Here is a 27,100-nt window from a genome sequence, read left to right on the forward strand (position 1 = left end):
GCCTATTCCTTATTAATCTATTCCTTATTAAAACCTTTACATCGTAACCGTATTTAAGACTTCCCAATTCATTTTTTAAAAAAATAAAATTGTAAAATTGCAATTTCTAAGCAGTTGCCATACATTCACCAAGCGCCACTCCAATACTAGCTCAAGCAAAACATAAACACAGTGCTGTTCACCTGTCTTCACACACCTTTCCGTGAAATGTATCATAAATGTTATCGCGACCATGTTCAGTATCTCTATCGAAACAAAATAATCAGAAAAAACGCTCAACCGAGCACCTGAACTGTTATCGCTTTCGGTACCAGCACACTGGCCACAGCCCAACGGGGGTTGAGTCAGCACGGTGCGCACCAGTGCTCGATAACGCAACGACACAACACCGACCGATAGCACTAGTTGGATGTGGTTAGCGTTCGTTGCCAGACGGTACCATTGCGTAGCGTCACCTCAAAGCGATTTCCAACCGAACGAACGATGGACGTTCTAGACGGTGTTCCGCGATCGGTGCTCGGCTATCCGGTGAAAACGCGTACCCAAATTGTGATGACGTTCCTCGTGCCGGTGATCTTCGAGCTGATGGTTTACATCGTGCTGACAACGGCGGATATTTTGGTGACCGTCGAACACTTTCGCAATGGTAACCCTTCCTGGGGTTGGTTCACACTGGCGCTTATCTGGCTACCTTCGTTGGTGTGCTTTTGCTCCATCGTATCTACCCCGGAAAGATGGCCAGATCAGATGGGGTGTGACGAACGGACGGGACGCTTTTTATTTATCAACATTGCTATTCTTGTGTTCTTCCCGCTGGCTGCTCTCTATCGGTACAGTAAAACGAGATCGACTCCTTTTCGAGCGAGCGCGCCTGACTCATTTCCTTTCCGATCAAATCGGTCATCTACTTATTGCAGCTTTAATAGACGCATTTTCTGGAGTATTGAAGCCCTGTTTCACGATAAGAACACTTACGGACGGGCACAGTCGGTGGCAAAAATACTGGAGATGTCGCCCTGTGAGCTGTATCACTTTCTTCAAGCTTTTCTGCAGGCGGCTCCACAGATGATGCTTCAGCTTTATATTCTGTTGCGCGATGGCACCTTCCGAAACTACGACACGGTCACGGTACAGGTGATCAGTGTCGTTTTCTCCTTCCTTACCATGGCCACAATCATCACCGGCTATCAACGGTTCGAAAGTCAAAAGATCGTCGGCCGTTGCTATCCGTGGAGCACGTCGGAACAGGCGACGACGCGACGCAAAGAGCTACTACGATCAACTAGCACGGCTGAATGCACGTTTGCGGCCCAAACACCGTCGATCGCTCCGGAGGCGGATCCGATCGTACCGAACATAATGCGCAATTTTTACTCACGCTACGGCAGCGACGAAGAACGAATGTCCGAATCAAGCGCACATTTCGGTGCCCCTAGCAGCCCCCGCAAAACTTTAAACGTCGATGCGATCAACTTCAATCGTCAGCAATCGAAAGCACATCACGACCCGTTCGTCAACTTTACCGATGATGATAAGCTGCACGAGATCAGTGCCCCCGACACCGTGGATAGAGTTGTGTCCAAGCCACGGCCTACTGGACGTAGTGTGAGCTTCAAGCTGCGAGACACCATCGAGGAGCTGCAGGAAATGGACCATTATCTACGCAGCACGGAAGATATCCGGAATGTTACCGATGACAGCGATGACGAATATCTGAAACCGGACGACTTCGATGCGGTCCCCAAGAAACGGGCCCCACCAACCCCGGAAGCTACGCCCGGTATGTTTCATCGCGTGTCCGTGTTCCGGAACATGTTGCTTCACAATGCGGAAGAGTTCATCAAGCAAAAAGTTCCTAGACTACCCGAAGGAATGTTTGAGCATACGGAGTCGAACAAGTCGGAAACGCGGAAAATGGTAGAGACCGATCAGAACGACGGTGATGCAATATCCTTACCATCGCGCCGACAGACGATAGTGGGCCTGGAGCAGGACGATATGGTGGGCAAAACGGTGCTGTTCGTCGGATGGGTTATGTTCCTGCTGATGCGTATGCTATCGCTCTCCACGTTCTATGTGTTCTTTCCCCTGTACTTCTGGATGCTGGTCGTCAACCACTATCTGCTGATGATCGCTTGCATCATCTACGAGGTGCGGCTACACGAAAAGTTGGAGCGCTACTTCTTTTACCCTTTCCTCGCCTACATGTACGTCTTTTCATTGGTAGAGTTTAAAATACGCTTCATTCATGTGCGCTGGTGGTACATGGGATACACCGGTATCGTGATGTTGGAAAACGTCGCAATGTTAGCGGTATGGTTCAATTTGGGCGTCTTTGAATCCTGGTGGTTCTACTTTCTACACCACACGATCATTGTGAGCGGTGCTTTGAGCACCATATGTTTCCTCTTTTATTACGCGTTTCTTCGCCCGAAGGATAAGGTTTTGTTTGTAAATGAGTGATTTTGTCGTACTGTTTTCGGAAGGCGTTACACGAAGGATGCTCTCTAGCCTAAGGCTTAACCAGTCGTGCAGCATCGTATGCAGAGAATGGAGAATAAATGTATGTACTAATACTAATTAAATTATTTAACTAAACCGAACTGAACTATGTTATGGTTGTTTGGTAACACTATCGTCTTTTCATTGAACATTTTTCCACGTACACAATTTAATTTTGTTTGAAAATTAAAAACCTGCATAAGTGAAAAACTAAATGTTACCAATTGTTTTGTGATCGTTACTTTATGTTCTCTTAAATATACATGAATTTAACGTAAATTTAAATAAAATGTGTTTTTCATAAGCGATTCTCTCCGTTCTTCTCACTGGTGTATTAACGTTACTATACATTACGAACAAATTCGACGATTAAAGGGTGCAATTAAATTTCACCAAATAATCCACCAACTACACCAACCACGGAATGAGCCCAATCAGAAGCTTAACTTAAAATCAATTACACCTTGCAGCAAAAGTAAGACATTACCGTTCGATGCCAAGACAAGCTAACCGAATCCTTTGCAAACAGCCACTATTTAAAAAGCGGGCGGCAAAGCTCCCAACAGACGTCTTTTGGGGAGAGCGCCGCATAATCTCGAAAGCCATAATCCGTGCCATCGTGACTGGAATTTGATGCGTTTTGTTTCCCTTTCCGGGCAACGGGCAAGGATATAGCTCGCAATATACCCACTAAAAATTAACAACTTTCAAGATAATGCCGCTGTGGAACGGATGGAACATTTTTGCTTTTTGGGCCCGTCAGCTCGCCACTGTTCTGCACACCAGTTACCGAACATTCCCAAGGAGCCGATTGACGAAAAAACGACAGACTATTAATGTGATTTACTGTTACTGCCGATCGTGCCCGACAGTACTGCTACTGCTCGGGTTGGGGTTTCGTATTAGCAGAAATCGTAATGTTTTAATCTATTAAATTGATTAGAGATAAATATTTTATGAACGCTGGAATCAACTTCACCAATCATCTTCAATACGATGATGTGTGTGTGTGTATATATATGGCTCGAGAATCAGCTCTAAATGGTGCTAATAGCGGTATTCACACATCCTCCATTGCTGGGATGGAATTTTGGAAAAAGTTCAGAGGAACAAAAAAAAAAGAACTGCGCATGAGGGAAGCGTTGCAACCGACGAGAACTCCCGAATGCATGATGAACAAGCAGACAACGTTATGAATGTATCTTTTTATTGCTATCGCTTCCGGTGAAAGGAAGAGAGCTGATGAAAAATCCAAATCAACCCAGAAAATTGATCGTCAAAACGGGCTTGTGAAGAAGAAAGGTTAAAGATATAAAAATTGACCATTCTCCTACAGCGCGAATAACCAAGCCTCATGTGACAGTGAACAGTGTCTTTAAATTGAAACAATATTATGGAAAATAAATCTGTATCCAGAATGCTTCCATCGTCTCAAAGATCAATTATGTATAGCAATCTGTACCCTTATAGTGTAACGAAAAATAGGTCATACAAGCCCAATTTCCGAAATGAATCGAGGATCATCTGCTAGCAAAGAGTGCTCCCAAATGTTTTTTTTCTGTTTGGAAAAGGAAATGTCTCCACAGTTCAAATAATTCAATTTCAATACAATTCACTGTAAAAAGTTGAATTAATTACTATAGATAAATATTCCAATACGGTCTAGTTGTTCTTCATAAATAAACCATTAATTGTTTTCATCAATTCAGAATCTTGATGAGCTTACAGTAGTGGTAAGATTTTATTTTAAATATAATATATCATTTTTGATATTTTGTAATGAGTTCAAACTTGCCTATCCTCGTTTATTTCCAACTAATATTCAAACTTATCGATGTTGATTTGCAAAAATTGCATTGCAATTGCAAAAAATGTAAAACCCCACAAACATGCACAAAGAGAAAATAGACCTAATCCCAAATGTCTTCATAAAATCCGTTTGCTAATCTTAATCTAACTTATGTATCGTTATGCAGACTCGTTACATATTATAATCTACTCTTTATTATTCTACTGGAGAGTAGATGACATTTCTAAATAGTAAAAAGGAATTTTCCGGATAGAATGAGAGACAGTGGGTGAGGATGCTCTTGTTAATTCCTCGATTGAAGTTCATTATATGCCTTGAATATTGTAATTCAAGCTTAGTTTTGTAAGATATTGTTCAATGGTGTTTATATTGCAATCTATGTGACTTCATTGCTCCCTATGCTATGGCACAATTAATTAAACTTAGGGAGGCATACATTTGTTTGGTATTATCAATGCACTGTGGAGCATTATCTTGTGTTTCAAGTTAAGTATTGATTTTCTGTTCACAAAGCAGTAAATGGAGTGCAAGATTTTCTCACATTTAATAATTTTGTTCTCTTTGTGTCTAAATGTAGCTCTTATCTAGGAGGTGGGTACTTGAGATTTGTGAACCTTTCAGAATCTTGTCAAATATATAACTGCCGATTTATCCCAATTTATTTTTAGTTTCCACTTTTTACGGAATTTTAAATATTTATGAAGTGCGGAATAAAGTGTGCTAATTATTGCTATGGCTCTTTTAACATTTTAAGCGATTGCTGCATATGTTAATAGTTAAAAAACATCTTCAACCTCAAAACATCGTCTCAATCAGAGAAATAATAAGTGAAAAGAGTTGAGTTGAAAACGATAGTAGAGTCAAATTATTTTTCATATATAATTTATTACATACAAAACAAGCATATCTAGCTTTAATAATTGAAATGAATAACTTAACTTGGCACGATACAAAACGCATCTGTGACTAACTGTCCTAAAGTAACGTTCGTGAGTTCGAGGCTAAAAAATGATACTCACTGCTTTTTCTTTTGTGGCATTACAACCTCAAGAGTTTCTGGGAGCTATGAAACTCACTAAATGTTCGTTATTAATGGGGTTATGAAATCAATAAGAATTCCAAACGAAATAATCAATTCCATAATCACACTTATAGCTCCCATCTCCGATGTTCATACGATGTTTCAACGCCCAGCAAACATCAGCATTTCTTCCGCAATAATGCGATTGCTAACTTATCGCCCGGTCTATGTGTGACTCCCCTTTTCCAATGCTACCGGGTGGTAAGGAAAAAAGTGTTGTGCATTCATTCACGCATACTTTCACTGCATAGGGGCCGAAAGGACGTTCAAAATCTCTCGCTCTAAGAAGGGCGAAAAAAGGCAAACAGCAAGAGATAAAGAACAACATTCCAGTTAAACATTCGATAATCCTTTTTCCCCCATTGACAATAGCTAATATCATTGCGGAAGCGTCCCCATTGCCGTCCAGTGGCAATGCGCCCCCACATGAGCATTGCCTTCGCATTTATTGCGCAATGTATTAAGACCCCATCCCCCCGGACCGTGCTTGCAGGTTTCATTGCCCCTCGCGAATGTCATGTAAAGATTACTTCATGCCGCAACAACCATCCCATCGGCCATAGGTAATCCAGGCTGAAAAAGGCAAAAAGGAAAGCAATCCCCGCTTGACTGGTCACTCACCACCTTCAGCCAGATTTGTGAAGCAAGCATCTATTCAGCGATGTTTCAACCACCAACCACAACCGCCCTTTTGTCAAGCAGATAACAAACGAAACCCGGTTCGATCATAGCTTACGATTCTTTTCGCTCACCCACGGTGCAACTCCCTTAAGTGACCGTGAACAGTGAGTTAAAGAAATACAACATCAACCAAAAAAAAAAAAGTTCACATCCGTACACATTCATAGTAAATCCACGGATACTATAAATGTGATGTGGTGCTAGAAAATCACAAGCTACAATTGGCTTCCCGAAGGTTCCGGTTAAAGATTTCAGGAATAGCACATTGATCCAACTTTTTCAATAACTAATGGATTATGGATTATTTTTCATACTTTCTCTACCTCAAACACCGCTTGCAGAACATCACACCAACTAAAGGCACTTGTAGTAAAATGGAGCAAAATCTACGAAGCAGTGAGAAAATTGACCATTCCTTGGTATGATTTTTCTATCAATTAGTTTCCCTACTAAAAACCGACTTTCATCAAGCCCGTTATGGAATTTTCTTTAAGCAACACCGTCGATTTAAGGGGAATTGTTAACAAACCAACAAAGGATATTGGTGAGCGTAACTAAATATTAAACTAAATTAGGCAAAGCAGCAACCAGAAGAACTGAACATCACTAATTTCAATACCTTAATCTCCTTTATTTCAAATAAGTCTTAACGAATTCTTGACCCACAAATTCAGTGTGCTTTAGTCGAGTATCCAAGATATTTTAATATGTGTTTATTTGTGCTTTAAAGTTATAGTTTGTTCTTTAAGTATATAACTTAATGATTCTAAAGGGACGGGATGATTCTAAGGGTTTTCGTCCATATTGATTCCATCCAGCTTTTTTATTTATTTTAAATAACTATATAAGTATATTCAATCGTAATTAATGTCTTATTTCTACTTATATGCATACGTTAAAAAAAACTCAATCATTCAAAAGCATTATATTTTATTAAAGAAAATATCAACAACACTATTTGATTTTGTTTTTGAAACGTCTACACAATTTATGCTAGCTACTTTCTGTGATCAACTTTAACCTCAAACACTAATCTGTTTCGTATCGCTTCCTTGCCGGAATTTGTTAAAACCATCAATTGAACGGATCGTATTACCTGTACTCTCACCCAGCATTGGAAACCTCCGATTTATCCTTTGGAAACGATTCCTTAAATCGACAGTAGACGTATGTAACCAAAACCAATGGGCCAGCACGGGAACGAATAGTGAAGCGAAAAAAAAGCTAACATTATCATCACGAAACGCTTTTGCAAAGCTAAACGAGCAACAAGAAGAAAAAAATAATCACGGCAGCCAACAAAAGCGAACCAAACCCAGTAAGGAAGCGCAAAGCAGCTAGACGCAAACGAACCATTTGCAGCGAAAGTCAGCAGCAGTGCATGGTGTGGAGGCTCTGCTGCTGTATGGTCCATCCTGGCTAGCGAAAGAATGGCTCAGAACGGCGAAGGAAGAGCACGGTAGCACACTGTACGTGGTATGACCTAAATTTTACTGCCGTTTCATATTGTTTGAGGAACTAGTTAGCTTTATGGATCATGATAAAATGTTTGGTTTCGGATACGTTCCATCCCCGGGCCGAGGATTACCCGCTGCTTCGATCATTGGAAGAATGCAACTGAAGGCACAATTTCACGATTGGTAGCCCTGGACTGGACAGGGCGAAACGAAACCATGTCCACCGCTCAGTAATCGTTGCCCATCATCGTTGATATCCTGACGCTCCCTCCATTTCTCCACACGGACACACACACACACATACACAAGTACTTACACCAATTGTAAGAGTATCTTTTCTGTCTTTCTCCACCATTCGGACATGTCGTGGTTTCGTTAATGATAAGCTTCGGAACCGGCCTTTTTATCCTTTTCTGTACTAATAAACTAGAATACTTCTATTACATTTTCCCATACCGGCGTGTACATGCGCTGGCAGGCAAACAACGGCGCAATTTTAGCATCCATGCTGCGATCCCGATAGGATCCACCGATACCGAGAGATGCAACCTTTTCATGCGCTTAATTTATCTCACTCTTGGCACACACTTCCAGCTACGGAACTTGTCGTTCATTACCCGTTTCTCTGCGTCTGAAAATGACACACTAGTAGCTAGAAAATCCGCCAGTAATGGGTAGGATTTCTTTTGATACCGGCGTTCCCTTTCGTCCACATTTCCGTACTGCCATCGCTACGCTAATAGCCAGCATTGGGACACACACACACGCCCGTCTTAATGAAGTTTGTCCAAATATTGACCATTTCTCTTTATTCTCCTCCTTTTCCCTATCATTCACATGCGAAGCTGCAGACTAATGTTACTTATGTCTCGGCAAACCAAACAAACCACAATTGTCCACACACTCGTTATGATGTCAACAATCGCAAGATTTGCGCGTCGTTCAATATTACCCACGTCCCTACCTACATCCAACGCTTCAGCCTATGTTAGCGAATGGCGCACCTCTGACCAAATACGCACTGCTGCGGTTATGACGCGTAGATCGCGTCCACGAATGATAAGGAGCAGGCTGCGGAAATAAGTAGCTGCCTTTTTGGTTGGTGATGATGCGATTGACAAAAAGACTAAGTTGTCCAATTGAGTGACAATGATGCAGACTTCATGAAAACGAACCTTCCACACTATTCATCCACATCTTCCACAAACGTTTCGTTTAAAAGCTATGAATATGCTTTGCTAAGGTTCAAGTGCTGTTTTAACTGTACAGGACTGATCTGAAAGTGTCCAGATATTCAGATATGAGGCATGAAAACTCCACGATCCCGTCGGTTTCATTTACCGAGGATCGTTAAACGATTTTTCTTTGAATCTGTCGACAACTGGATCTGCAATCATGGAATCAACAATGGCTGTTTACAGGTTCCAACCATTGGTTCCGGGGTTGGTTTCTAATTTTATTATTGCTTACGTCTAAATACACCCAGCAAGTGGTGTTGGATCCAAGTCCACTTTTTTAACTGCCCTACTACACGACAACTTTCCGAGTAAAAATTATATTGATCACGCCGGAGAGAACTTGCTCGTCGAAGGTGAAAGGATAATTGTTGTTGTTGTTTGCATAGTGGCTTTGAGCTGGGCAGCTCTATTCGCCCCTCAAAGGATTACTAACTTTTGGAACGGAAATGCTACCGTTTTACCGTTTATCGGTACCGCGGAAAACGCGGCCTTACAGTTCTCGTTTACACCAGTTACCTTTCCAATGATCATCTCATTAGTACGCACTAATCCCCCTAGATGGCGTGATTCGTATCCTAGTTAACAGGCGCTTTGGTCGCCACAGCTGCATCTACACAGCCCGATATCGCAGCTTAGACATGTAAGTGAGATAAATACGCGGAGATACGCGCCCGAGATACGCGGATTCGAAGATACGCGGTTTTTGGAAATTTGACAGATGAGCTAGTTTATAGCACAAACCCTAACCAAAAAAGTGTAAAAATTGGTCTAAAATCCTTTTTTTGTCAAATAAAATTTTTCTCTCTTACTTATTTTAATGTAATCTTCCTAAAAATCGCCCGATTCAATGAATAAATTAAGTGCAGAGAAGAAATTCGACGCTGTGACTTTGAAGTATAAACGAAATTGCACCAAGATTCGACTTACGCGGATTTTTCCCGGGTTATAATAGCGTCCGCTATAATAGCGTATCTCGGGGACTGACTGAAATTCATCAATAGCCATCCGAGCAATAATTCTCTGAAAACAACCCCCCGTATTCAGGATAACAGCACACACACACACATACGTCAGCCAATCTGCGATAAACTGCTGACGAAAAAGGTCTGCTCCTCGGGCTACAGTAGGCTAAGACAAATTTCATCAAAAGACGTGACGACATCACGTACTCATTTGTCGTTCACTAGTGCAGGCATTCACCTCGCTAGTCGTCTGATATATTGGTCGTGTACAACAACGGTACAACAAAAGCCATGAACACCGAAGAAACAGTTTGTGCAATAGAGCAACTTCCATTCGAGGCAAGTAAAAAATTTCATGGTTTTCTGTAGAACAGTAACACTTAGTAACGTTGTGTTTTTCTTTTAGATGTTGTGTAAAATATTTGATTACCTCGATATATGGAGCGTGAAGTATTGTTCTCGTACATGTCGACGCTGGCAAAAAACAATTTTTTCCGATTACTATATTAAAAGGTTCTGCTTTACCGTGAGGCTTCCATCCTGCTATAACACGACACGCGAAATGGAAAATTCGGATCGTCTGTATTGTAATATGCATATCAACTTAAATAGCGATTGCTCCTCAAATTCAAATGATGGCCGTACTTTCAACACACTTTATAGCATATTTTGCTATCCAAAGCTGGAACAGTTGGTTACATTGAAATTAACGATCGAAGATAATCTATCTGAATGTATTAGGATGATAATGGATGCCATTACACGTATGAAAGTACTTCGAGAACTGCACATTGAAAGCACTGATTGCTATACAAAGCGCAAAGTGAACATTTTGAAAATTCGTAGCAAATCCATTGAGCTGCTTGTCTTAAGAGGTATAGAACCCAGTCTTATAAAAACGCCGAAGCTTTCGTCACTGCACATCACTACGAAAACGCTCATCGACAAAAGGCTACAAATAGCTAACGAGAAACGGCTGTTCTCTTTTCGAATACCTAGCTTAAAATCTCTGGAAATCGATAAAGGTGCTTCATCCAGTTTAGCCATCATTAACAACATGGAACATGTACTACGGTTCTTAAACAATCACAAGCAACTGGAAAAATTGAACCTGATGCATGTGGATCTTTCTGGCTTTTTGTTCAAAGCAATCTGCGAAAACTGCACCAATCTAAAAGAATTATCAATTGAGTCATTGGTTATACTCGATACCTCTACATTGCTACATCTTTCGAACCTTGCTAAGCTTCGACATATTCAATTCAACAAAATAACTTGCCTGGAACCTGTGTCGTTTCAAAACGTGAAATTGCCCAACCTGGACTCACTGGGAATCGGATCTTTCCCACTACACTATGAAACGTTAGATGCATTTGAATCTGTTAGCAAAATTACTATTCTGAGCAATAACATCTCAACGGATTTCATAACTGCCCTTGCTATTAAAATACCGAAGCTGAAACAGGTTGAACTTAAAGAATTATTCACAGGAACAATACGACTATTGAAAATGCTCCCTACATTAGAAGTACTCGTTGTGCCATTTCCATTATGTATCTTAAACGATGAACATCCAGGCATTACTAAGATCAAAGAAATCCATTGCCGATTGGAATATACACCACGCTCCTCTGATATTGCAATTTTGCGCTCCCTTTTGCCTACATTGCAATTGATCACAGCTGGGAATAACTTTAAAATCAGATTCCAGAACTGAATTCCTTGAAGCAGTAATGATGTTTGCATCAGTATACTTACAAAAATTGTGAACTCGTTGTTAATTCTTATTATATATAATATATATATGAATTATTGTGAACAAATAAAAGAATATAATTAAAACTAAAATATATTCTCCAATGTCTCGAATGTAGTAAAGTTGGTAGATTCACTCAAGAACTACAAAATACTGAATGTTCTGAAACTGAAACTGATATTTACCTGTTCTGTAATTTTGTGTGTCGTGACTACGGTCATGAAATAGTCTAATTGAAGATTTGAGATTTTGCAAAAGCCACCATGTTTAAACGTAACAAAATCGAAAATACATTAATGAAAGACTCACACTAATATCCGCTAATATCCGGTCACTTTAATGGTAAAAAGAAAACGTTTTAGCTACAGTCAGGCAACCCGTTGCAACTAATAGCTGCACAAAATTGATTCATCCCGAGCATCCTCGACATCCGCAGTGTACGCATTCGACCACTCGGCCTTCCTCTAATTTCGATTTCGGCACACGGCAAATACAGTTCGTACCGAAGTTTGTGTCCCTGGTTTGTATACAGCGCAGGCAACAAAGATTTTCATAGCCCGACTTTTTCCATTTAGCTATAAGATTCGAATCGGCTATCTTTTCCTTCAGACAATAATCGTACAATTCTCGGCTGATTGCTTTCCGGCGGTAGAACAGATCGTAAATGTAGCGCGACTTCTGATGATGTATTTTGAAGATCGGCCACAATGATTCCGTAATTCGTTTTCCTTCGTGCGGTTCTGTTTCGGCTGCAAAAGGATGAAGGCTTTGGGTTGAGGAAATGCGATCTTTAGCTAATGATATCGAGTAGTCTGTGTCGGCTGTTCACACATTCTTACCTTCACGCATCTTTTGCTCCAGCTCTTCGAGTGTAGGCTCAATCAGTTCCCATCCCTCGGGTGGCTGCTTTCTACTCCGCCGCACCTTTGGCATCGTGTTTCACAACGAAACAATAGCAAAATTACAGATCAAACAATCAGTGAATTGAAACGACGCTGTTTTCTCCTGAACAAAACACTGGTATATTCTGACAATTGGAGAAAACACAAACGCAGGCCGCAACAAACGGGATGTATTGACAGTTGGGTAGTGTGGCAAACGACGTTTGACAGCTGACGAAATTACTTTCTCCGGTAAATTAAGACAGAAATGTGCTTTCTTTACTTTTAAAATGAAATAAGCAATTTATAAAGCTATACACCACAGATAAAAACACAGACAAAAACCACAAAACAACTTTGCTGGTGCTGCGTTTCCTATAATTATAGCAAATGTTTTCCGTTGTCACTAATGTCAAACACACAAACACGTTTATTTTGTTGTGGAAAATCGTTCTCTCGCGATTTCTGGGGCTGTTGAACTGACCTATCGCCGCCCTTACCAGTGCTTTGTATGATAAATTTAATGTCATGGCTACTGAGATGACCGATAATCAGAAACAAAAGAAATTTAGCAAAAATAGTACCCTTGCGGCTGACGGTAACGCCATGGAATTGGGGTCACCATCGACGAAGAACAGCGACGATAGCAGCAATAGAGACAACATCCAGAACCTATGCGAGGTATGTACGCGGTTTATTTGTTCGCTCCGTGCCCATTAGGCCGCACGGCAGATAAAAACACAAGCTACAATCTGTGCTGATTGGTTGCTTAATTTTCGCAGCAAGGACAAAACGTTATTGTGGCTGGGATGAAGGTGACGAACGCGATGCCGTCGGGACGGTCGCGCGACCTTTATGCAGCTCATCCAGAGTTCATCAAAATCATGGACACGCGGGCGAATCAGGTGTTGCATATAATATCGAACATTTTGCAGTTACAAGGAGTACAGGGCAACATTGTGCAGTGAGTAGACTGAGCAAACGTAAACGTATTTGTTTAAGGGCAAAGATTTGTATTTTGGTACGAACTTTTCTACAGACGCGATCCGGACGAGCGGTTGGAAATGATTCACGATTTTAACGATAACATTTTGGAGCGGATACACTCAAACTTGGACGAAATGGCAGGCATCCGTAAAACAGCTCCAACAGTGTTGATTCAATCGGAGGTACACGTTCCAACTGTACCTCGCTATCGTCTCAGCGGTGCATGGAATGAAAAGCAGACACGTGAACCAGTCAAAGCAACCCTCATAACCGGTATTAATGTTGCTCGACCTCAGGCAAAATTCAAAATACCGGTCGATAATTCACGCATCAATCCTTTCGTACCGAAGATACGTGATAAACCAAACTCTATGAAACCGTTGGCTGTGTTACCGGAGTACGACGATTTCGGAAACATCGTTAGTTATTTGCATCCGTACGAGTTTGAGTTGGATCGCTTTCAACCGACTAAAGACGTCTTTCAACGAGTTACACCGCAAGAACCAACACTACTGGAAGAAACACCATTGGTGTTAGTCGACAAAGAGTCACAGCTAACGGCTCTGGTGCGTGATTTAAAATCCGCCAACGAAATTGCAATCGATTTAGAACATCATTCGTACCGTAGCTACCAGGGTTTCACCTGTTTAATGCAGTTGTCAACCCGTAACAAAGATTACATTGTGGACGCACTAGCTCTTCGCGATGACCTACACGTGCTGAATGAAGTGTTTACCGATTCGAAAAAGTTGAAAGTGCTGCACGGTTCGATTAGTGATATCGAATGGTTGCAACGGGATCTGGGACTCTATCTGGTGAACATGTTTGATACGGGCGAAGCGGCACGAGTTTTGCAATTCTCCCGCATCGGTTTGCAGTTTCTTCTGAAGCATTATTGCAACATAGATACGGATAAGACGTTCCAGCTGGCAGATTGGCGCATCCGTCCGATGCCGGACAACTTCATCGAGTACGCACGGAAGGATACGCATTATCTGCTGTACATCTACGATCGTATGAAGAACGAACTGCTAGACAAGGGGGAAGGTCTGTTGCAGACCGTGTTCGATAAATCGACATTCATGTGTAAGCAACGCTATCAGAAACCCATCATGAACGAGGACACAGTGATGAACATCTACCGTCGTTCGAGATACGTTTTCGATCATCGGCAAATGTACGCATTCCGTGAAATCTTGTACTGGCGCGATCAAATAGCGCGCATGGAGGACGAATCTCCGGGATACGTACTGCCGCAGCATATGGCGCTCGATATTGCCTCGAAGCTGCCGCGTGAGATGCAAGGAATCATAGCATGCTGTACACCGGTTCCGTCGCTCGTTAGGCAGCATCTGCACTCTGTTCACCAGATTATCTTGAAGGCACGCGAATTGCCCCCGGTAGCTGGTGATCAACCTCATACAAAGGAGCAGCATGCGGACACGCGGTATAAGATCCAAGCTGCGTTCGATTTTGATAATCCCTTGGTGTGTCCTCATGACAATACGGGCCACACAGATGCAATCGGTGGTACTAATCATCCCACACTGCTGGGCGATTTAACCAACACGCTTAATGGGATCACGCTAATACAACAGGTTAATACCAATTTATTGAAGGATGCTCCTGATATGGGAGTTTTGGCAGCAACGAAGATTGTAAGTATTAAAAATCCGCCGAAGATCGCAAGAATTTTTTTTCCACATGCTTTCTCCTTTCGTTTACAGCGAACGATAGACACCCGCGGTCAAATTGGTTTGGACGAAAGTACCTTGCGTAAGGAAAGTTTTGCAAAGCTCGTGACGCTGCATACCACCATTGCGGTAGGGTTTAAACTGCGAAAAAATACTGTACATAAACAGAACGTGATTAATAACAATCTTTTTCTCTGTCTGTTGTAGCAAAAACAAGCGGGAAGTGAAAGTAAGGCAAGCAAATATGAACAGAATAAATTCAATACACCCTTTGAACGGTATCTAGAGACGTGCCGTTTGAGACAGTTAAAGCAACGTAGCGATGAGAATTTGCAGAAACAGCAACAGAAATCCACAGAAATGCAAAGCTCCGATATATCGAATCAGCCTGCGACGTTTAATTCCTCTGATGCCGCAATTCAACTTACACCGGTTCCAGCAACTGTAGTGATAGCGAAGGAAGAAAGCAAAAACCCATCAACTCCGAAACGTTTAATGACTCAAAATCAGCTGAAACGTTTGGAAGAAGCTAAGACACGCAAAGCAATTGCCGCAGGAGAAAAGCTTTGCTTTAATGGAACGAACGTCACCGAACAGACTGCGACCCAGGGCCAATCACACGGCAAACGGAAATCGTTTCCGATGGAGATTAATGTAAGTGGCAGCGCGGAGACTATCGAGCCGGACCTAGTGCCAGCGAAGGGAAGCAACGAATTGGATGGTATAGCAGCGAAAAAAGAAAAATTCCAAATGGCACCGTTTAAGGATGAATCGAAACCAGACGGTCACAATGACAGCGCGAATTGGAATGAAAAGAAAGCAAAATCTAAGAAAGCTAAACAACGTCAGCGTAATCGCATGAAAAAGTCCATCGGACAAGAATCACGCCAAACATCGAACAAACCGATCGTACCGTTCGATTACAGCAATGTAGACTTTGGCAGATTTCAGGGCGGCTCTAAACCGCTCGCTGCTCCACGCAAAGGCAAACGTGGTGGTGCTGCCGGTGGTTTTACGCTAGCTAGTGATGCCGGTGAAGGTAGTAGCCAAAAGAAGCTACATCCGAACAGCCGGATAGCGAAAAACATTAAGAAGACGCAGAACATGTTCAACCTCAGTAGTAGCAATATGAAGCGAAAGTAACATTTAGTTGCGAGTAACAACTTTGTGCTTATCGATAAGAGTTTACAGAAATGGAATTACACAACGATGTAAATTGGAATAGACGTAAGAGAAATAAAAAAAACAACTCCACTTCATTCATAGCTCTTGCTTGGGATTCGTAGAAACGTACATGTTGTGAATTTTACGGCTCAATTCCGGACCGATGCGTCGGTTTGATGCTGTGATGGGACCGCCGGCTCTTCGGATGGAAATGTTCGCTAGTAAATTGGAGCCCTCTGCACCTGCTTCGCGGAAAGCTTGCAACAGCGAGTTCATCGTTGGGTAAACGCTCATTATAGCTTCCGCTATCTCTAGCGTTACCGAAGGTACCTTAATGAGCTGCGCCTGGTACAGTTGCTGTAGTCCGGCCGTGCCTTCCACGCGTACGCATCCTTTCTTCTCATTGCCAAGATACATCTGTTCGCTGCTGTACTTTTCCATCTGCTGTTGTTTGTAGGGTAGTTCGGCGATACTTCGTGCCAGCTGGGCAACAAAATTTGCAACCTGTTCGGCCGTTTCCAGCAGCTGATGGGATACGTCTTCGAACAATTGCACTTCGGTGAGCGAGTGTTCCGTCTCACGGCGACCAACACAACCGCGATGCACACGGCAGTGGCTGACCAGTCCGAACACGATCAAGCTCAGTCGGCGATTCGGAAGCTGCTCCTTAACACTTCTCATCATTCCCAACAGCTGATGATTTCGTACGGCTGCAACAAAATCCCCACCATTGAGTAGATACACGGCAAATGGTTCCTGAATTGTGTTTCCCGAGACTGCTCCATCTGGCGTAAGTTTAGCCGCAACGGTTCGATAGAACGTTATCGTAGATGCCACTGGTTGTGGTGCCAGATCGTACTTGCATCCTAGCTCGGTAAGTTTTGGCAGTACTTGAGTACCTTGCGGATCCTTCAGGAAGTCCGGATCGATTACAACGTGCAGGAACTTGTTACAGTGTCCCGGCTTTAGGTTACGTTGCTGCTCGTTGTGGTTCAGCAGCTTCAGACGGTCGGGATTCGTTAAGGAAAACATAATCAGATGGTGCTTGGCTTGCGATTAATGGCAATCAGTGGATAGACTGGTAGTATATGAACGACTGAAAGTATAATTGAACAGCAAACGTTATTAATGAATTGAACATACAAAGAGTAATGCTATGTTTTTACGGACCGTTGCAGGATAAGCCTACTATAATCGAGGCCTTAGTTTGATTAACGAGGGATGCTATTTTCACTACTTTACAGTTCTGTTGTTGTTTATTGTTCTATCATCTTTTGCGCCAACAGACGGCCTCACACATGACAAGGCCGTATGGAAAGAAAGATAATCAAAACAAAACTCACACATCACGATCATTGTGTGCGTGCAGTCGTGCGTTTGGTACGCGGTACGCACCAACCGCACGCACACCCCTGTAGCAGCGAAGCAAAACAATCCACAGATTGCGTATCCTTTTTCCGCGCAAGTGTGAGCGATCGGAGCGAAACGGAAACGACCGGAACCGTCGCCGTTTAGGGGATGGTACGTGGGAGTCACGTTGTAGAAGCGAGAAGGCTAAATCAATGCATTTTCTAATGCTAAAATGGCGTCTCGGTGGTGATTTCGGTGCGTGTGTGTCAAGTCGAGTGTTTTCATTGTCGGAGACGGATGGTCGGTGTTGTGCAATAGCGAACGATACGGGGCGCAAGTACGCGGGCACGGAACAAAACGTCATTTGAATATAAACGCGGACGGTGATGCATCGTTTCGCTGCCGATGGTGCTGTGCCGAAGATGTCATAGTGAATAGGTGGAAAAAAGGTTTCTTTCGATTGTGATTTGCGTTTGCGATGTTTTGGGCGTGTTTATAGCTACGGCAAGGATCTACTCTACTCTCAAACATCACTACGGAAAGGATGCAATTTTATCAGCTACGCATGCAATAGTAACAGCTACATGATGTGAACAAGAAAGTGGTCTTTCGTGCCTAGTAGCAGTAGTAGTGGTAGTAGCGGCAGAAGTGGGTAGCGTATTCAACCGTGCTAAAAACGGGGTGCACTCCACGGGGAGGCCGTATCAGGCTGGCCAGGTTATTGTTCGCCTTGCTCTCTCGGGAGCACCCTTAAATTGGGGTCGAAAAGTTTCATGATCGATAATACCGAAATGAAGGCGAGCAGCAGCGAGTGTGACATTTCGTAATCGTTGTCTAGAGTCTGTGCACCCGAGAGGGTCGCGCCTGTGTTGTGTGCTGTAGATTTGGATGTCGTAGGGCCAGCGAAAGATGAAGATACTGGGCAGAAGAGCATAGCAGGCGGCGCATCGCCTCCCACCCCCTCACCCTTTGCTAGTGTGATGTTCAATGGGCGAAAACCGCGACCATAGGTTTCTATGATTCAGTCGCACTAGAGTCTATAATAGCACCCCCGTGTGGGGTGAGCAGCGGCAGCTAGAGTGAGATGGGTAACAGATTAAAAGATTCACCCCGAACGAATACACCCCACTGAAAAGAAGACACTGCGAGAGCCTGTGTGTTTGTGGGTGCGTCCTGGTGTGCGTACTAGTAGTGAGGATAAGGTGGGTTTCGTTCTAGGGGATCTTTGAACCTTTGACCTCAGGAGACTATATCCCTGCGCCGGGGCTGTATCCGGGGCTGTGTGTTGGTGTGTGGGAGCGTGTGTTGGTGCTGTTTTTATCGCACAAGCTTAGAATGGGGTTGCACGCTTTGTGTGCGAAATACGTACTCTGCTTTGGGCGCATTGCGAGGGTTCGCCTGCTTTGTGACTCCTGTGTCCCCAGTTAGTTTACATCTCGCGCGCCCTCCGTGAACAGCACGGCGCGACGGTTCCTCGGATGAATGTGTAGTTACCTGCGAACGTACTGAAGTCTATCTACACGGTTATCGATTTTCCGAAGGGGGCGATTCGCCGAGGTCTCCACCTTGACGTAGAGCGTGGCGTGTTAATTGGCAAGACGTCGCCGACAGCTCGCGTCTGTGTGTGGTCTCAAAAGTGTTCATCTTACTTCTTTCCACAGCTCCTAGTGTTTAAGCATCCACCGATCCGATGCATGCCGTGCTTCGAAACTAGTCACATGAACTAAGCAGTGGTGATAAAAAGGTGCGTGCTGTGCATGCACTTACTACCCGCAAACATCATGAGTGCCACCGGACTATCGCAGCAATTCTGTGTACGATGGAACAGCCATCTGGGCAGCTTGGGAGCAGCCTTTCCACAGGTACGTACCGTGTTACACATTTCTTTTGCTGGCCGCGATTGGTTCCTTTGATAAGTTGTCCAAAAAACTAACCGTGTTTAGGTAACTATCAGACATGTGCAATGAGAAGGAAAAATCTACACTCGATTTTTAACAAGGGTCTTAAAATCTTACCACCCCTTTCGATATCGTTGTCGACAATTCATGCGTGCAAGCAAATCTTCCTACTACGTGCGATATCTTCGTTGCTCATCGCATCCTTTATCCTACACAACACTACTACTGCCATCACCACTACAAACACAACACCCCACCGCGACGGAACGATGGAGGGTGTGTTGTCAATGGTAACCAGCCTCTGCACGCTTGTGTGCGTTTTCATCATCGAAGCGCGCGTGGGGTTGTGTTGTTAAAGATGCGAAGATGAAACCATCGACACGAAAGGGCAACACTGGTGGCACCCTGTTTCTTAGCCTGGTTTTGTGGGACAGCACGGCTGTCCTTGCGACTGTGGCCGCTAGTGTACGCGGAGGCTAGCTACGGCCCAATTGGCGTCGGTGTAATAATAAGTACGTCAAACAAATGATGCAAAGGAGAGAAGGACAGCGACATGCGAGAATCGAAGCAGAAACAACGGGTGGGTGCGGAACAACGGCCTGCCCTCAAGCATCGGACACGGACCGCAAGTTCCTAAGGGGTAGCATTTAGCGCAAAGTGCATCGCAACTCGAAGGGTTCCGATTTTTAAAGGGCTGCTGAGCATAACCGTCGCGTCTCTTTCGGTTATTGTGCAGCTCTCGCTCTGGCGCTATCGTAACCAACGAAGGTCTGCGACCGACAGCATCACCGTGCGAAGAAGCACCCCTTGGTTTGGCTTAGTTCGTTTCCAATGTGGTCCATTTGTGCGACACGCGTTTCGATGATAGCACACCCTGGGGTTCCGTGAAATGTGATCATGCGCCGCTCTTCGGTATTTCCCATCTAGTTACATTCGTTCCCTTTTTTAATTCGCCCTCGCTCTATCGCTCTAGGCGCTCTAAGCTATGCCGTTGTATGTAATCTTGTACTGGGTTTAGGGTCGTCCAGTGAATGGTTTTGTCAGAAATTTCCACTAACTAGTAGGCTTTCGATTGAACAAAAAAAAATGCCGAAATTGCATAAATGTTCATATTGGAAGGGTTTGAACACATTTTTAAAGGTCACATACGGTCTAGAGTCTTAAGGTGGAGGGGAATTGTCGTTTGGAAGGACAACATTTTCTATTTTGCTATGAGAACATCCTTTTAGTTTTATTCCTGATTCGGGTGATACCTTTTTTTTTCCTTATAGAGGAACCCCTCAGCACCATTCATTGACCTGTGCGCTATATGGCTGTAAGGGTAATGAGGAAATTTGAACATTTTTCTTCTTTTTTTGGGTTACTTTGTGATGCTTCAGTCTGAGGTAAAGGGCATTCTTTGAGTCTGCGCTCAGTAAACGATGTTTCTATCGGAACTATTCCCTGTAGCGTTGCCTTGTCTGGGGTCATCGAACGTTCCAGGACTGATAATTATCATCCTTTTAAGAGGGTCCCTTAGCAATGAAAGAAGCCATAAAAGAATAAGTTTCGGTCGGTTTTTTAGCCCCTTTTGTTTTTGATGGCATGCGTTAGTTTAGCCGAATTTCCCCAACACAATGATTCTTATTTATAATAAAGGTTTTGTATAAATTTATGTGCATTTCTGTATCATTTCTAAACGATGTACGATCTGCCCTTTTTTCTGTTAATAAAAAAGGTTCTTTTCCAACGCAGAAGTGTAATTTAAAATTGCTTCCTGTTACTGTTTTGCAGCTATTAGCCGGTCAAAGATTCGTTGATGTAACGCTTGCCTGTGAGGGACACCAGGTGCATTGTCACCGGTTGGTGCTGGCCGCCTGTTCTACCTACTTCGAAAATTTACTCGGCGAAAATCCCTGCAAACATCCGATCATCATCCTACCGCGGGACATTAAGCTATGGGCCATACAGGCGTTGGTGGATTTCATGTACAAAGGAGAAGTGAACGTATCTCAGGCCGGGCTGCCAGATCTGATGAAATGTGCCGAAATTTTGAAGATACGCGGTCTCTGCGGTTCCGATGCAGCGCTAAACCTGAACCAAACACACAGCCCCCCTGCTGGCGGTGGAGGTAACAACTACCCGCCACAGCGACATCACAGTGCTGCCAGCAGCGATGCAGGTGACCTGGTGGAATTCAACCGCGATACAAATCGACATGGCGGCAGCCGTTACCAAAGTAAGCTTTGCAATGGAACCATAGCCAGTGTGATTGTTTATTGAATGTTTTTGTGCCTTTTTCTTCGAATATTTGTAGATGCAAGATCACAGCAAAGCAACGCACCTAGTGGACCAAAGAGACAGCTTTTGAATAGTTTAAACCTGCAACCTATTGATGCGGGAAGTCATCACCAGGATGATGGAAGTCATAGTGATAACGGGGAAAGTGGCAATGAAATGTGCATCAAAACGGAAGACTTAATTATCGGTAAGCGGGCGTTGAGTTGTGTTTTGGCTACAATTGTTCTGCACTATTTGTATTTCGTTAAATTGGTGCTATCTGTAGAGCGAGATTTAAATTAGCCTTTGTTCCTGCTTACAGATGACGATGACGACACAAGCAGGCCATGTGGCGATGAAGATTTGGAAATGGACAGTAATGAGAAAGGAGCTTCTGGTAAGTTTTAGGTTTATTATTTTCAGTATAATGTTGAACGATGTAATATACAATATTAATCGGTATAAAGTTTAAATACGATTAGTACGATTAGTATTAGTTCTACCAATGTAGTTCTACCAAATGTTCTCTAGCGATACACCCTTATATTTTTCTGTTGTAAACGCAAACAAAATGGAATTTACACTATACATTTCGTTACCGCATCGTTCTGCGTGCAAAAAAAAAATATTACATTGTAAACCCAGTTTGATTTTGTCATATCCTTGTGAAAGTTTGTCAAAGAGATAATTCCAAATCTCTGATCGTACAAATGGAGGTGCCTGGTTGTTGTTTGTTATGTACGCCTAATGCATACTATTTCATGTCGAAATTATCTGTAGACAACATTTTCACTAGTTTAGACTAGTTTACCTAACGTTCACCTCTCCATTGTGGCCATCGTAAGTGTTTCGTCTACCTTTCTCACACACTCCTTCCATTATAACATTGTATGACATCATCGCCTTCACTTAATCTCTTTTTCTCTCTATCTCTTTGGATTTAATTTAATGTTTAATGTTTTCCGTTACCTGTGTGTCTACTTGCAGACGCGATTCGCTGCGAGCAGTTCCTCGGCGTTCATGCAATGGATTCAGAGGATCGAGTGACCGATCGGGTTGGAAGTGATTCGATGCGGGACGCAATGGAGGAAGAGATGGAGGAGGGAGAAAAAATGATCGGTGATCGTAGAATGATGATGGAAAAGTCAGAACAGGCTCAAAATCATACAGATCGCGATGATTGCGTGCCGGACGATTACGATACGTTCACCCACGAGCACGAAGGCGATGATGAAGATGATGTTGATAATGATCTGATGGAGGTGAGAGAAGATACAGAAGAATCACTGACTACACAGGAAGGTGCCGATAGGATGGAAATGCGAAGAAAGGCAAAACAAGTAAGCGCCACGGTGCATCATTCCACCAAAAGCAACGAACTATTAGTACCCACCAGTTCCTCAACTCGCACCCTTTCTGCTTCCTCCGTGGTATCGACGTACAGTAATAGTGCCAATAAATCGGGAGAACCATTGCAACCGACCACGATGGAAGGTGGACAGCGAGCGAACGGTGCTCGTTCGATAGGTGCCGTGCCATCACTTTCTTCCATAAGCACCACACGAACGGTACCTAGCGGTTCCAGGGGGTCGATCCGTGTGAAGTCTATTGAGAATCTCTTTGAAAGTTATCATGCCAAACAATCACCAACCAAGTCTTCCCGTGACAAAAGAAAAAACACACCGCAGTCCTCGGTGCTGGTGCTGGGCTGCAGCGGTGCCAATATCAGTGACAATGATAGTGCCAGTGAACATCATGCAAGTGGTATTGTTTCATCACTGATCTACAACCGGAAAGATATGGACATTTACGTTAAACAGCAACAGCAGCAGCGAATTCTTAAAGCAACCGAGCGCCATCCCAACGCTGAAGGTATCGGAGACGAAACGAATGCTTCAACGGTAAGCGATGGAGATGGGTACGAGAATATAATATGTTCGCCCAATTTTCCTCAACTGAATGAAGTCGTCGGTGGTGGGTACAAGGCGGAAGAGGACGATGATGAAGAGGAGTACGGGGATCAGTACGCCATAGAGCTCTTGGCGGAAGAGATCGATAGCAGTATGCTCGCAAACGGAGGCGAGAGCGAAGGAGATGAAATCCTTTATAAACCACCTCCCTTAATGGCCATCGGTGCTGGTGCAAAGGGATCTCACTCCGGTAACAACTGTGCCAATAGCAAAACCTCCACTTTACGAACCTATGGAAGAACCGCAGCGATGGGTAATGGAACCGGAGCTACCTCGACGTTAACGATTCGCAAAATCGAGCGGGAGGCACGAGGCAGCGTTTCGCAAACAAACAGTTTGACCCGCTCGGTAACTCGTCGTCCCAGACTAACTGGCCGCACGAAAGAAGCTTTCCATCAGTTGCTAAACACGAACGGAACGCCACCACCGATCGCTTTCACACTGCGCAATCCGCGGGGTAATCAACCTCGCACATACAATACCGAAGCACTGTGGGCTGCCCTAATGGACGTAAAAGCAGGTGAAAGTATCTACCGGTAGGTATTTGATGAGCTCTCGTACCATGTACCGATATTTGGATTTGGTTTTTAAGAAATAACTAGCATTCATTTACTTTTCTTCTCGATAGCGCATCACAAATGCACAAAGTTCCTCGAAAAACGTTACGGAATTGGATGAAGCGTTGGGACATAAAGTCCGCTTACCCGATGCCAAGACAGTTGAAGGAAGCAGCCGAAAAGAAGCGCATCATTAAAGAATTGACAAGCCAAATACAATAGCAGCAGCAGCAACAGCAACGGTTGCAGCAGCTGCAACTGGGACAACACATGCAACCGATGCAACCATTGTTATGCCAAACGGACGATAACGTGTTGTTACAGTCCAACTTCCACTTTGCTAATCCTGCTAGTGCTGTTGTCGTACCGCCGGCAACAGCATCAGTATCAACCGTTGCCAATACTACTATACCAATAAGTTGGGGATAAACCCGCACTAAAAGAGGGGAAACGAGAGTGGAAAGTAGGGTTTCTAGAATCAGCCAAAAGAGAATCGAAATAACGAAACAAGCCAGAAACGTAAACAGCGCGTAGTAAAGGAGGTAACAAACATTATAGATATATATACAATAAGCAGATGAATGTACGTACGAATTCAAATGATGTTACACTGCGATGTACTAAAAGACATTGCGCAGGGAAGGAAATAGATGCCAAGATAAAGATAGTCCCAGGGAAATGAATAGTAAGAGAATAGATATATATACATGGTATTGCTATTATTATTTTACAAATCATATTTTACAGTGGCGTTGAGCATAGAATTTATCATCTTTCACTTTCCCAGAAAAGGTGAACCTTTTACGTGAGAGGAGTTGCAGCAATGGCAGCCATTGAACAACATGCAACATGGCAACTTAACTTTCCTTGAACCAATAACACTCCATTTGCCAAGTATGGTGAAGCACGATATATGGAATCGTACCATTTCCTATCGTATAGTCAGTAATACCCATTACTTTTAACCAAATAGTTTTGTATAAGTTTTTAACTGCACCCGTTGGTAAACGTTTGCTTAAGGGTAAATATTGCGTTCGAGTCCTTTTAAGCTGCCGCACGCACTGCATGTGACAAAAGAAATGTAAAAGTAAGCGGAATGATGCGGATTCGTATTTTATGAAGTTGTGTATACTAACGGCCAAAGTAAACGAAGAGAGGGAAAACATAGATTCTTTTAGATAAGTCCTAAAATCGAAAGTTATACTTTACCATCCACTTAATTCTAAACAAGTGATGGTTTTCTAGTCATCATCTGTTTCTTAAGCAGATAGTTTGAATTTGTTTTGTTTATTTCAAACCAGAAAATAGTCTAACCATTGAATGTGCTTAAAGTTTTAGTATTTTGTTCCAATTTTTTTTTGTTTTTTTATGCTTGTTTTTATTCGATGAAATCGGTGGCAATATAAATTTAATGCAAGAAGGTATAGTTTATACATAACTTAACATTTAGTTTGATTGTGATGGACTTTATTCAAAGCTCGAGCTATGCTCGACGAATCGGTTCCAATGCTTATGTTCAGTTACCTGTAGATTACTACATTTGTATTCCTTATCTCAATTATTCCCCTTTACATCGGAAATCAATATTTATTGTCACACGAAAGGGTATAATAAACCAAACTAAATCTCAACATTTGATACGAAATTAAACCGAATTCTAGTGAAATAGGGTTTTAATTGCCGTCGTACTTAGGTAATAGTTGTGCCGATAAATTAGTTCGATGCTAGTCGAACCAATCCATTTCTAGTAGCCATTAGTCGTCGCCAGTCGTTCGATTATTGCTCTCATTATCCTTTCCTACCACTTTGTAACGTTTATGGCGAAGGTGTTTATTTCTTGCCTATGTCCCTGATGGAAGTGAGAATGCAGGGGCTATACTACAGTAAATAGGCTATAGCGAACCGGTATGGAGAATAATGTTGAGTGAATCCTCACCTATTTTTTACAAAGGGGTCTTTGCGAAATCGTCTACAGACAAACAGATGGAACTTATGACAGGATATACCGAATATATTGTGCATACACAAAATCCAAACAAAGGAAATACCAGTAAACTATTTATAAGAACGCTAGCGGGATGTTTCACTTCAGTGCTGATGACATCGATCGCAAAAAAGAAAAAAATGCGTCCAAAAATATTTCATATAAATTTGTCTTCATACATGCGTGTCTATCTTTTAGCTTTACCTTCAGAATTTGCGTTGGCCAATGTAACATGCGAGTATCAGTCGAACACTCAAACGGGTCCACAAGACACCGGCTCTGCTGGTCGCCGGGTGCGCCGATCGGAAGAGATACTTAAACAGGCGGCGGAGTTCGTATCGCGCGGAGACACATTCCAAAACGTTAGCATCAAGTTTGATATTCCGATTTCTACTATTCGGTACGTAACTCCTATTGAACGAGTTCTAATGAAAAAAATGAATGCTTACTCGCTATATTGCTAATATTGCTTAATCGTTTCTCTTAGCTTCTACATGGCTCGTAAAGGTATACTCCCACAAAGAAAGCGTGGCCGAACGGCCATGTATCCGGGCAGTGTTACAAGTCGCCAACAAATGGCGTTAATGGACTTACCGGCAGCTCCTCCGATTATCCAGCAACCGAACCAGATTGATGTGCAGCAGTACAATCAGCAGCTAAATGAAAATATGATCATGGCTGACAGGCCTGCCCAATCTGTTAGTACTGCGAGTGTGGAAAAAAGTGCACTAAACGTTGGAAGTCGATCACCGTCACCGTCGGGCCCACCGTTTCATTTTGCAAACTACAAGCTGCCTGATCTACGGCCAGATCTGTTGTAGATTGGTACCTCACTTCACTGACCTCTGTATAATCGACGATCTCAAATC

General features: G+C 43.1%; 7 protein-coding genes across 7 annotated transcripts; 5 read left to right on the plus strand and 2 right to left on the minus strand.

Annotated features, from left to right (window-relative positions):
- The first annotated feature begins 483 nt into the window (after window positions 1–483).
- On the plus strand, window positions 484–2,694 carry LOC128298052 (uncharacterized). The gene is made up of 2 exons (XM_053033784.1): window positions 484–830; window positions 918–2,694. Exons 1-2 carry the CDS (start codon window positions 484–486, stop codon window positions 2,461–2,463), a joined length of 1,893 nt encoding a protein of 630 aa, XP_052889744.1. The 3' UTR covers window positions 2,464–2,694.
- A 7,328-nt stretch (window positions 2,695–10,022) lies between these two features.
- Window positions 10,023–11,448, plus strand: LOC128298611 (uncharacterized). Its single transcript, XM_053034379.1, has 2 exons — window positions 10,023–10,070; window positions 10,138–11,448. The coding sequence occupies exons 1-2, from the start codon at window positions 10,023–10,025 to the stop codon at window positions 11,446–11,448; spliced, it is 1,359 nt and encodes a 452-aa protein (XP_052890339.1).
- Window positions 11,449–11,803: 355 nt separating this feature from the next.
- Window positions 11,804–12,492, minus strand: LOC128297758 (protein BUD31 homolog). Its single transcript, XM_053033450.1, has 2 exons — window positions 12,327–12,492; window positions 11,804–12,236 (listed from the first exon to the last, which is right to left on the minus strand). The coding sequence occupies exons 1-2, from the start codon at window positions 12,418–12,420 to the stop codon at window positions 11,896–11,898; spliced, it is 435 nt and encodes a 144-aa protein (XP_052889410.1). The 5' UTR covers window positions 12,421–12,492; the 3' UTR covers window positions 11,804–11,895.
- A 328-nt stretch (window positions 12,493–12,820) lies between these two features.
- LOC128305999 (exosome component 10) lies at window positions 12,821–16,300 on the plus strand. Its single transcript, XM_053043666.1, has 5 exons — window positions 12,821–13,049; window positions 13,151–13,332; window positions 13,408–15,013; window positions 15,083–15,178; window positions 15,257–16,300. Exons 1-5 carry the CDS (start codon window positions 12,897–12,899, stop codon window positions 16,190–16,192), a joined length of 2,973 nt encoding a protein of 990 aa, XP_052899626.1. The 5' UTR covers window positions 12,821–12,896; the 3' UTR covers window positions 16,193–16,300.
- Window positions 16,301–16,309: 9 nt separating this feature from the next.
- On the minus strand, window positions 16,310–17,245 carry LOC128306007 (crossover junction endonuclease EME1). Its single transcript, XM_053043676.1, has one exon. The coding sequence runs from the start codon at window positions 17,243–17,245 to the stop codon at window positions 16,310–16,312; it is 936 nt and encodes a 311-aa protein (XP_052899636.1).
- Window positions 17,246–17,787: 542 nt separating this feature from the next.
- Window positions 17,788–24,475, plus strand: LOC128307915 (protein jim lovell-like). The gene is made up of 7 exons (XM_053045444.1): window positions 17,788–17,900; window positions 19,225–19,425; window positions 21,235–21,679; window positions 21,758–21,928; window positions 22,043–22,117; window positions 22,708–24,226; window positions 24,319–24,475. The coding sequence occupies exons 2-7, from the start codon at window positions 19,321–19,323 to the stop codon at window positions 24,467–24,469; spliced, it is 2,466 nt and encodes an 821-aa protein (XP_052901404.1). The 5' UTR covers window positions 17,788–17,900; window positions 19,225–19,320; the 3' UTR covers window positions 24,470–24,475.
- Window positions 24,476–26,164: 1,689 nt separating this feature from the next.
- Window positions 26,165–27,083, plus strand: LOC128307931 (uncharacterized). Its single transcript, XM_053045445.1, has 2 exons — window positions 26,165–26,631; window positions 26,719–27,083. Exons 1-2 carry the CDS (start codon window positions 26,165–26,167, stop codon window positions 27,050–27,052), a joined length of 801 nt encoding a protein of 266 aa, XP_052901405.1. The 3' UTR covers window positions 27,053–27,083.
- Window positions 27,084–27,100: the final 17 nt, after the last annotated feature.

This window comes from Anopheles moucheti, chromosome 2, assembly GCF_943734755.1.
Source record: "Anopheles moucheti chromosome 2, idAnoMoucSN_F20_07, whole genome shotgun sequence".
Taxonomy (NCBI): Eukaryota; Metazoa; Arthropoda; class Insecta; order Diptera; family Culicidae; genus Anopheles; species Anopheles moucheti.

What these genes read in the sequence shown, in the direction of transcription:
- LOC128298052 (XM_053033784.1), top strand. Translation starts at nt 484, where the DNA reads ATGGACGTTCTAGACGGTGTTCCGCGATCGGTGCTCGGCTATCCGGTG. An exon ending in CCGCTGGCTGCTCTCTATCG is followed by an intron (nt 831 to 917) that starts GTACAGTAAAAC and finishes TACTTATTGCAG; the next exon opens with CTTTAATAGACGCATTTTCT.
- LOC128298611 (XM_053034379.1), top strand. Translation starts at nt 10,023, where the DNA reads ATGAACACCGAAGAAACAGTTTGTGCAATAGAGCAACTTCCATTCGAG. An exon ending in TAGAGCAACTTCCATTCGAG is followed by an intron (nt 10,071 to 10,137) that starts GCAAGTAAAAAA and finishes TTTTTCTTTTAG; the next exon opens with ATGTTGTGTAAAATATTTGA.
- LOC128297758 (XM_053033450.1), bottom strand. Translation starts at nt 12,420, where the DNA reads ATGCCAAAGGTGCGGCGGAGTAGAAAGCAGCCACCCGAGGGATGGGAA. An exon ending in GGAGCAAAAGATGCGTGAAG is followed by an intron (nt 12,237 to 12,326) that starts GTAAGAATGTGT and finishes ATCCTTTTGCAG; the next exon opens with CCGAAACAGAACCGCACGAA.
- LOC128305999 (XM_053043666.1), top strand. Translation starts at nt 12,897, where the DNA reads ATGGCTACTGAGATGACCGATAATCAGAAACAAAAGAAATTTAGCAAA. An exon ending in ACATCCAGAACCTATGCGAG is followed by an intron (nt 13,050 to 13,150) that starts GTATGTACGCGG and finishes TAATTTTCGCAG; the next exon opens with CAAGGACAAAACGTTATTGT. An exon ending in GTACAGGGCAACATTGTGCA is followed by an intron (nt 13,333 to 13,407) that starts GTGAGTAGACTG and finishes ACTTTTCTACAG; the next exon opens with ACGCGATCCGGACGAGCGGT.
- LOC128306007 (XM_053043676.1), bottom strand. Translation starts at nt 17,245, where the DNA reads ATGTTTTCCTTAACGAATCCCGACCGTCTGAAGCTGCTGAACCACAAC.
- LOC128307915 (XM_053045444.1), top strand. Translation starts at nt 19,321, where the DNA reads ATGCACTTACTACCCGCAAACATCATGAGTGCCACCGGACTATCGCAG. An exon ending in AACGGAAGACTTAATTATCG is followed by an intron (nt 21,929 to 22,042) that starts GTAAGCGGGCGT and finishes TCCTGCTTACAG; the next exon opens with ATGACGATGACGACACAAGC. An exon ending in TAATGAGAAAGGAGCTTCTG is followed by an intron (nt 22,118 to 22,707) that starts GTAAGTTTTAGG and finishes GTCTACTTGCAG; the next exon opens with ACGCGATTCGCTGCGAGCAG.
- LOC128307931 (XM_053045445.1), top strand. Translation starts at nt 26,165, where the DNA reads ATGTTGAGTGAATCCTCACCTATTTTTTACAAAGGGGTCTTTGCGAAA. An exon ending in ATTCCGATTTCTACTATTCG is followed by an intron (nt 26,632 to 26,718) that starts GTACGTAACTCC and finishes CGTTTCTCTTAG; the next exon opens with CTTCTACATGGCTCGTAAAG.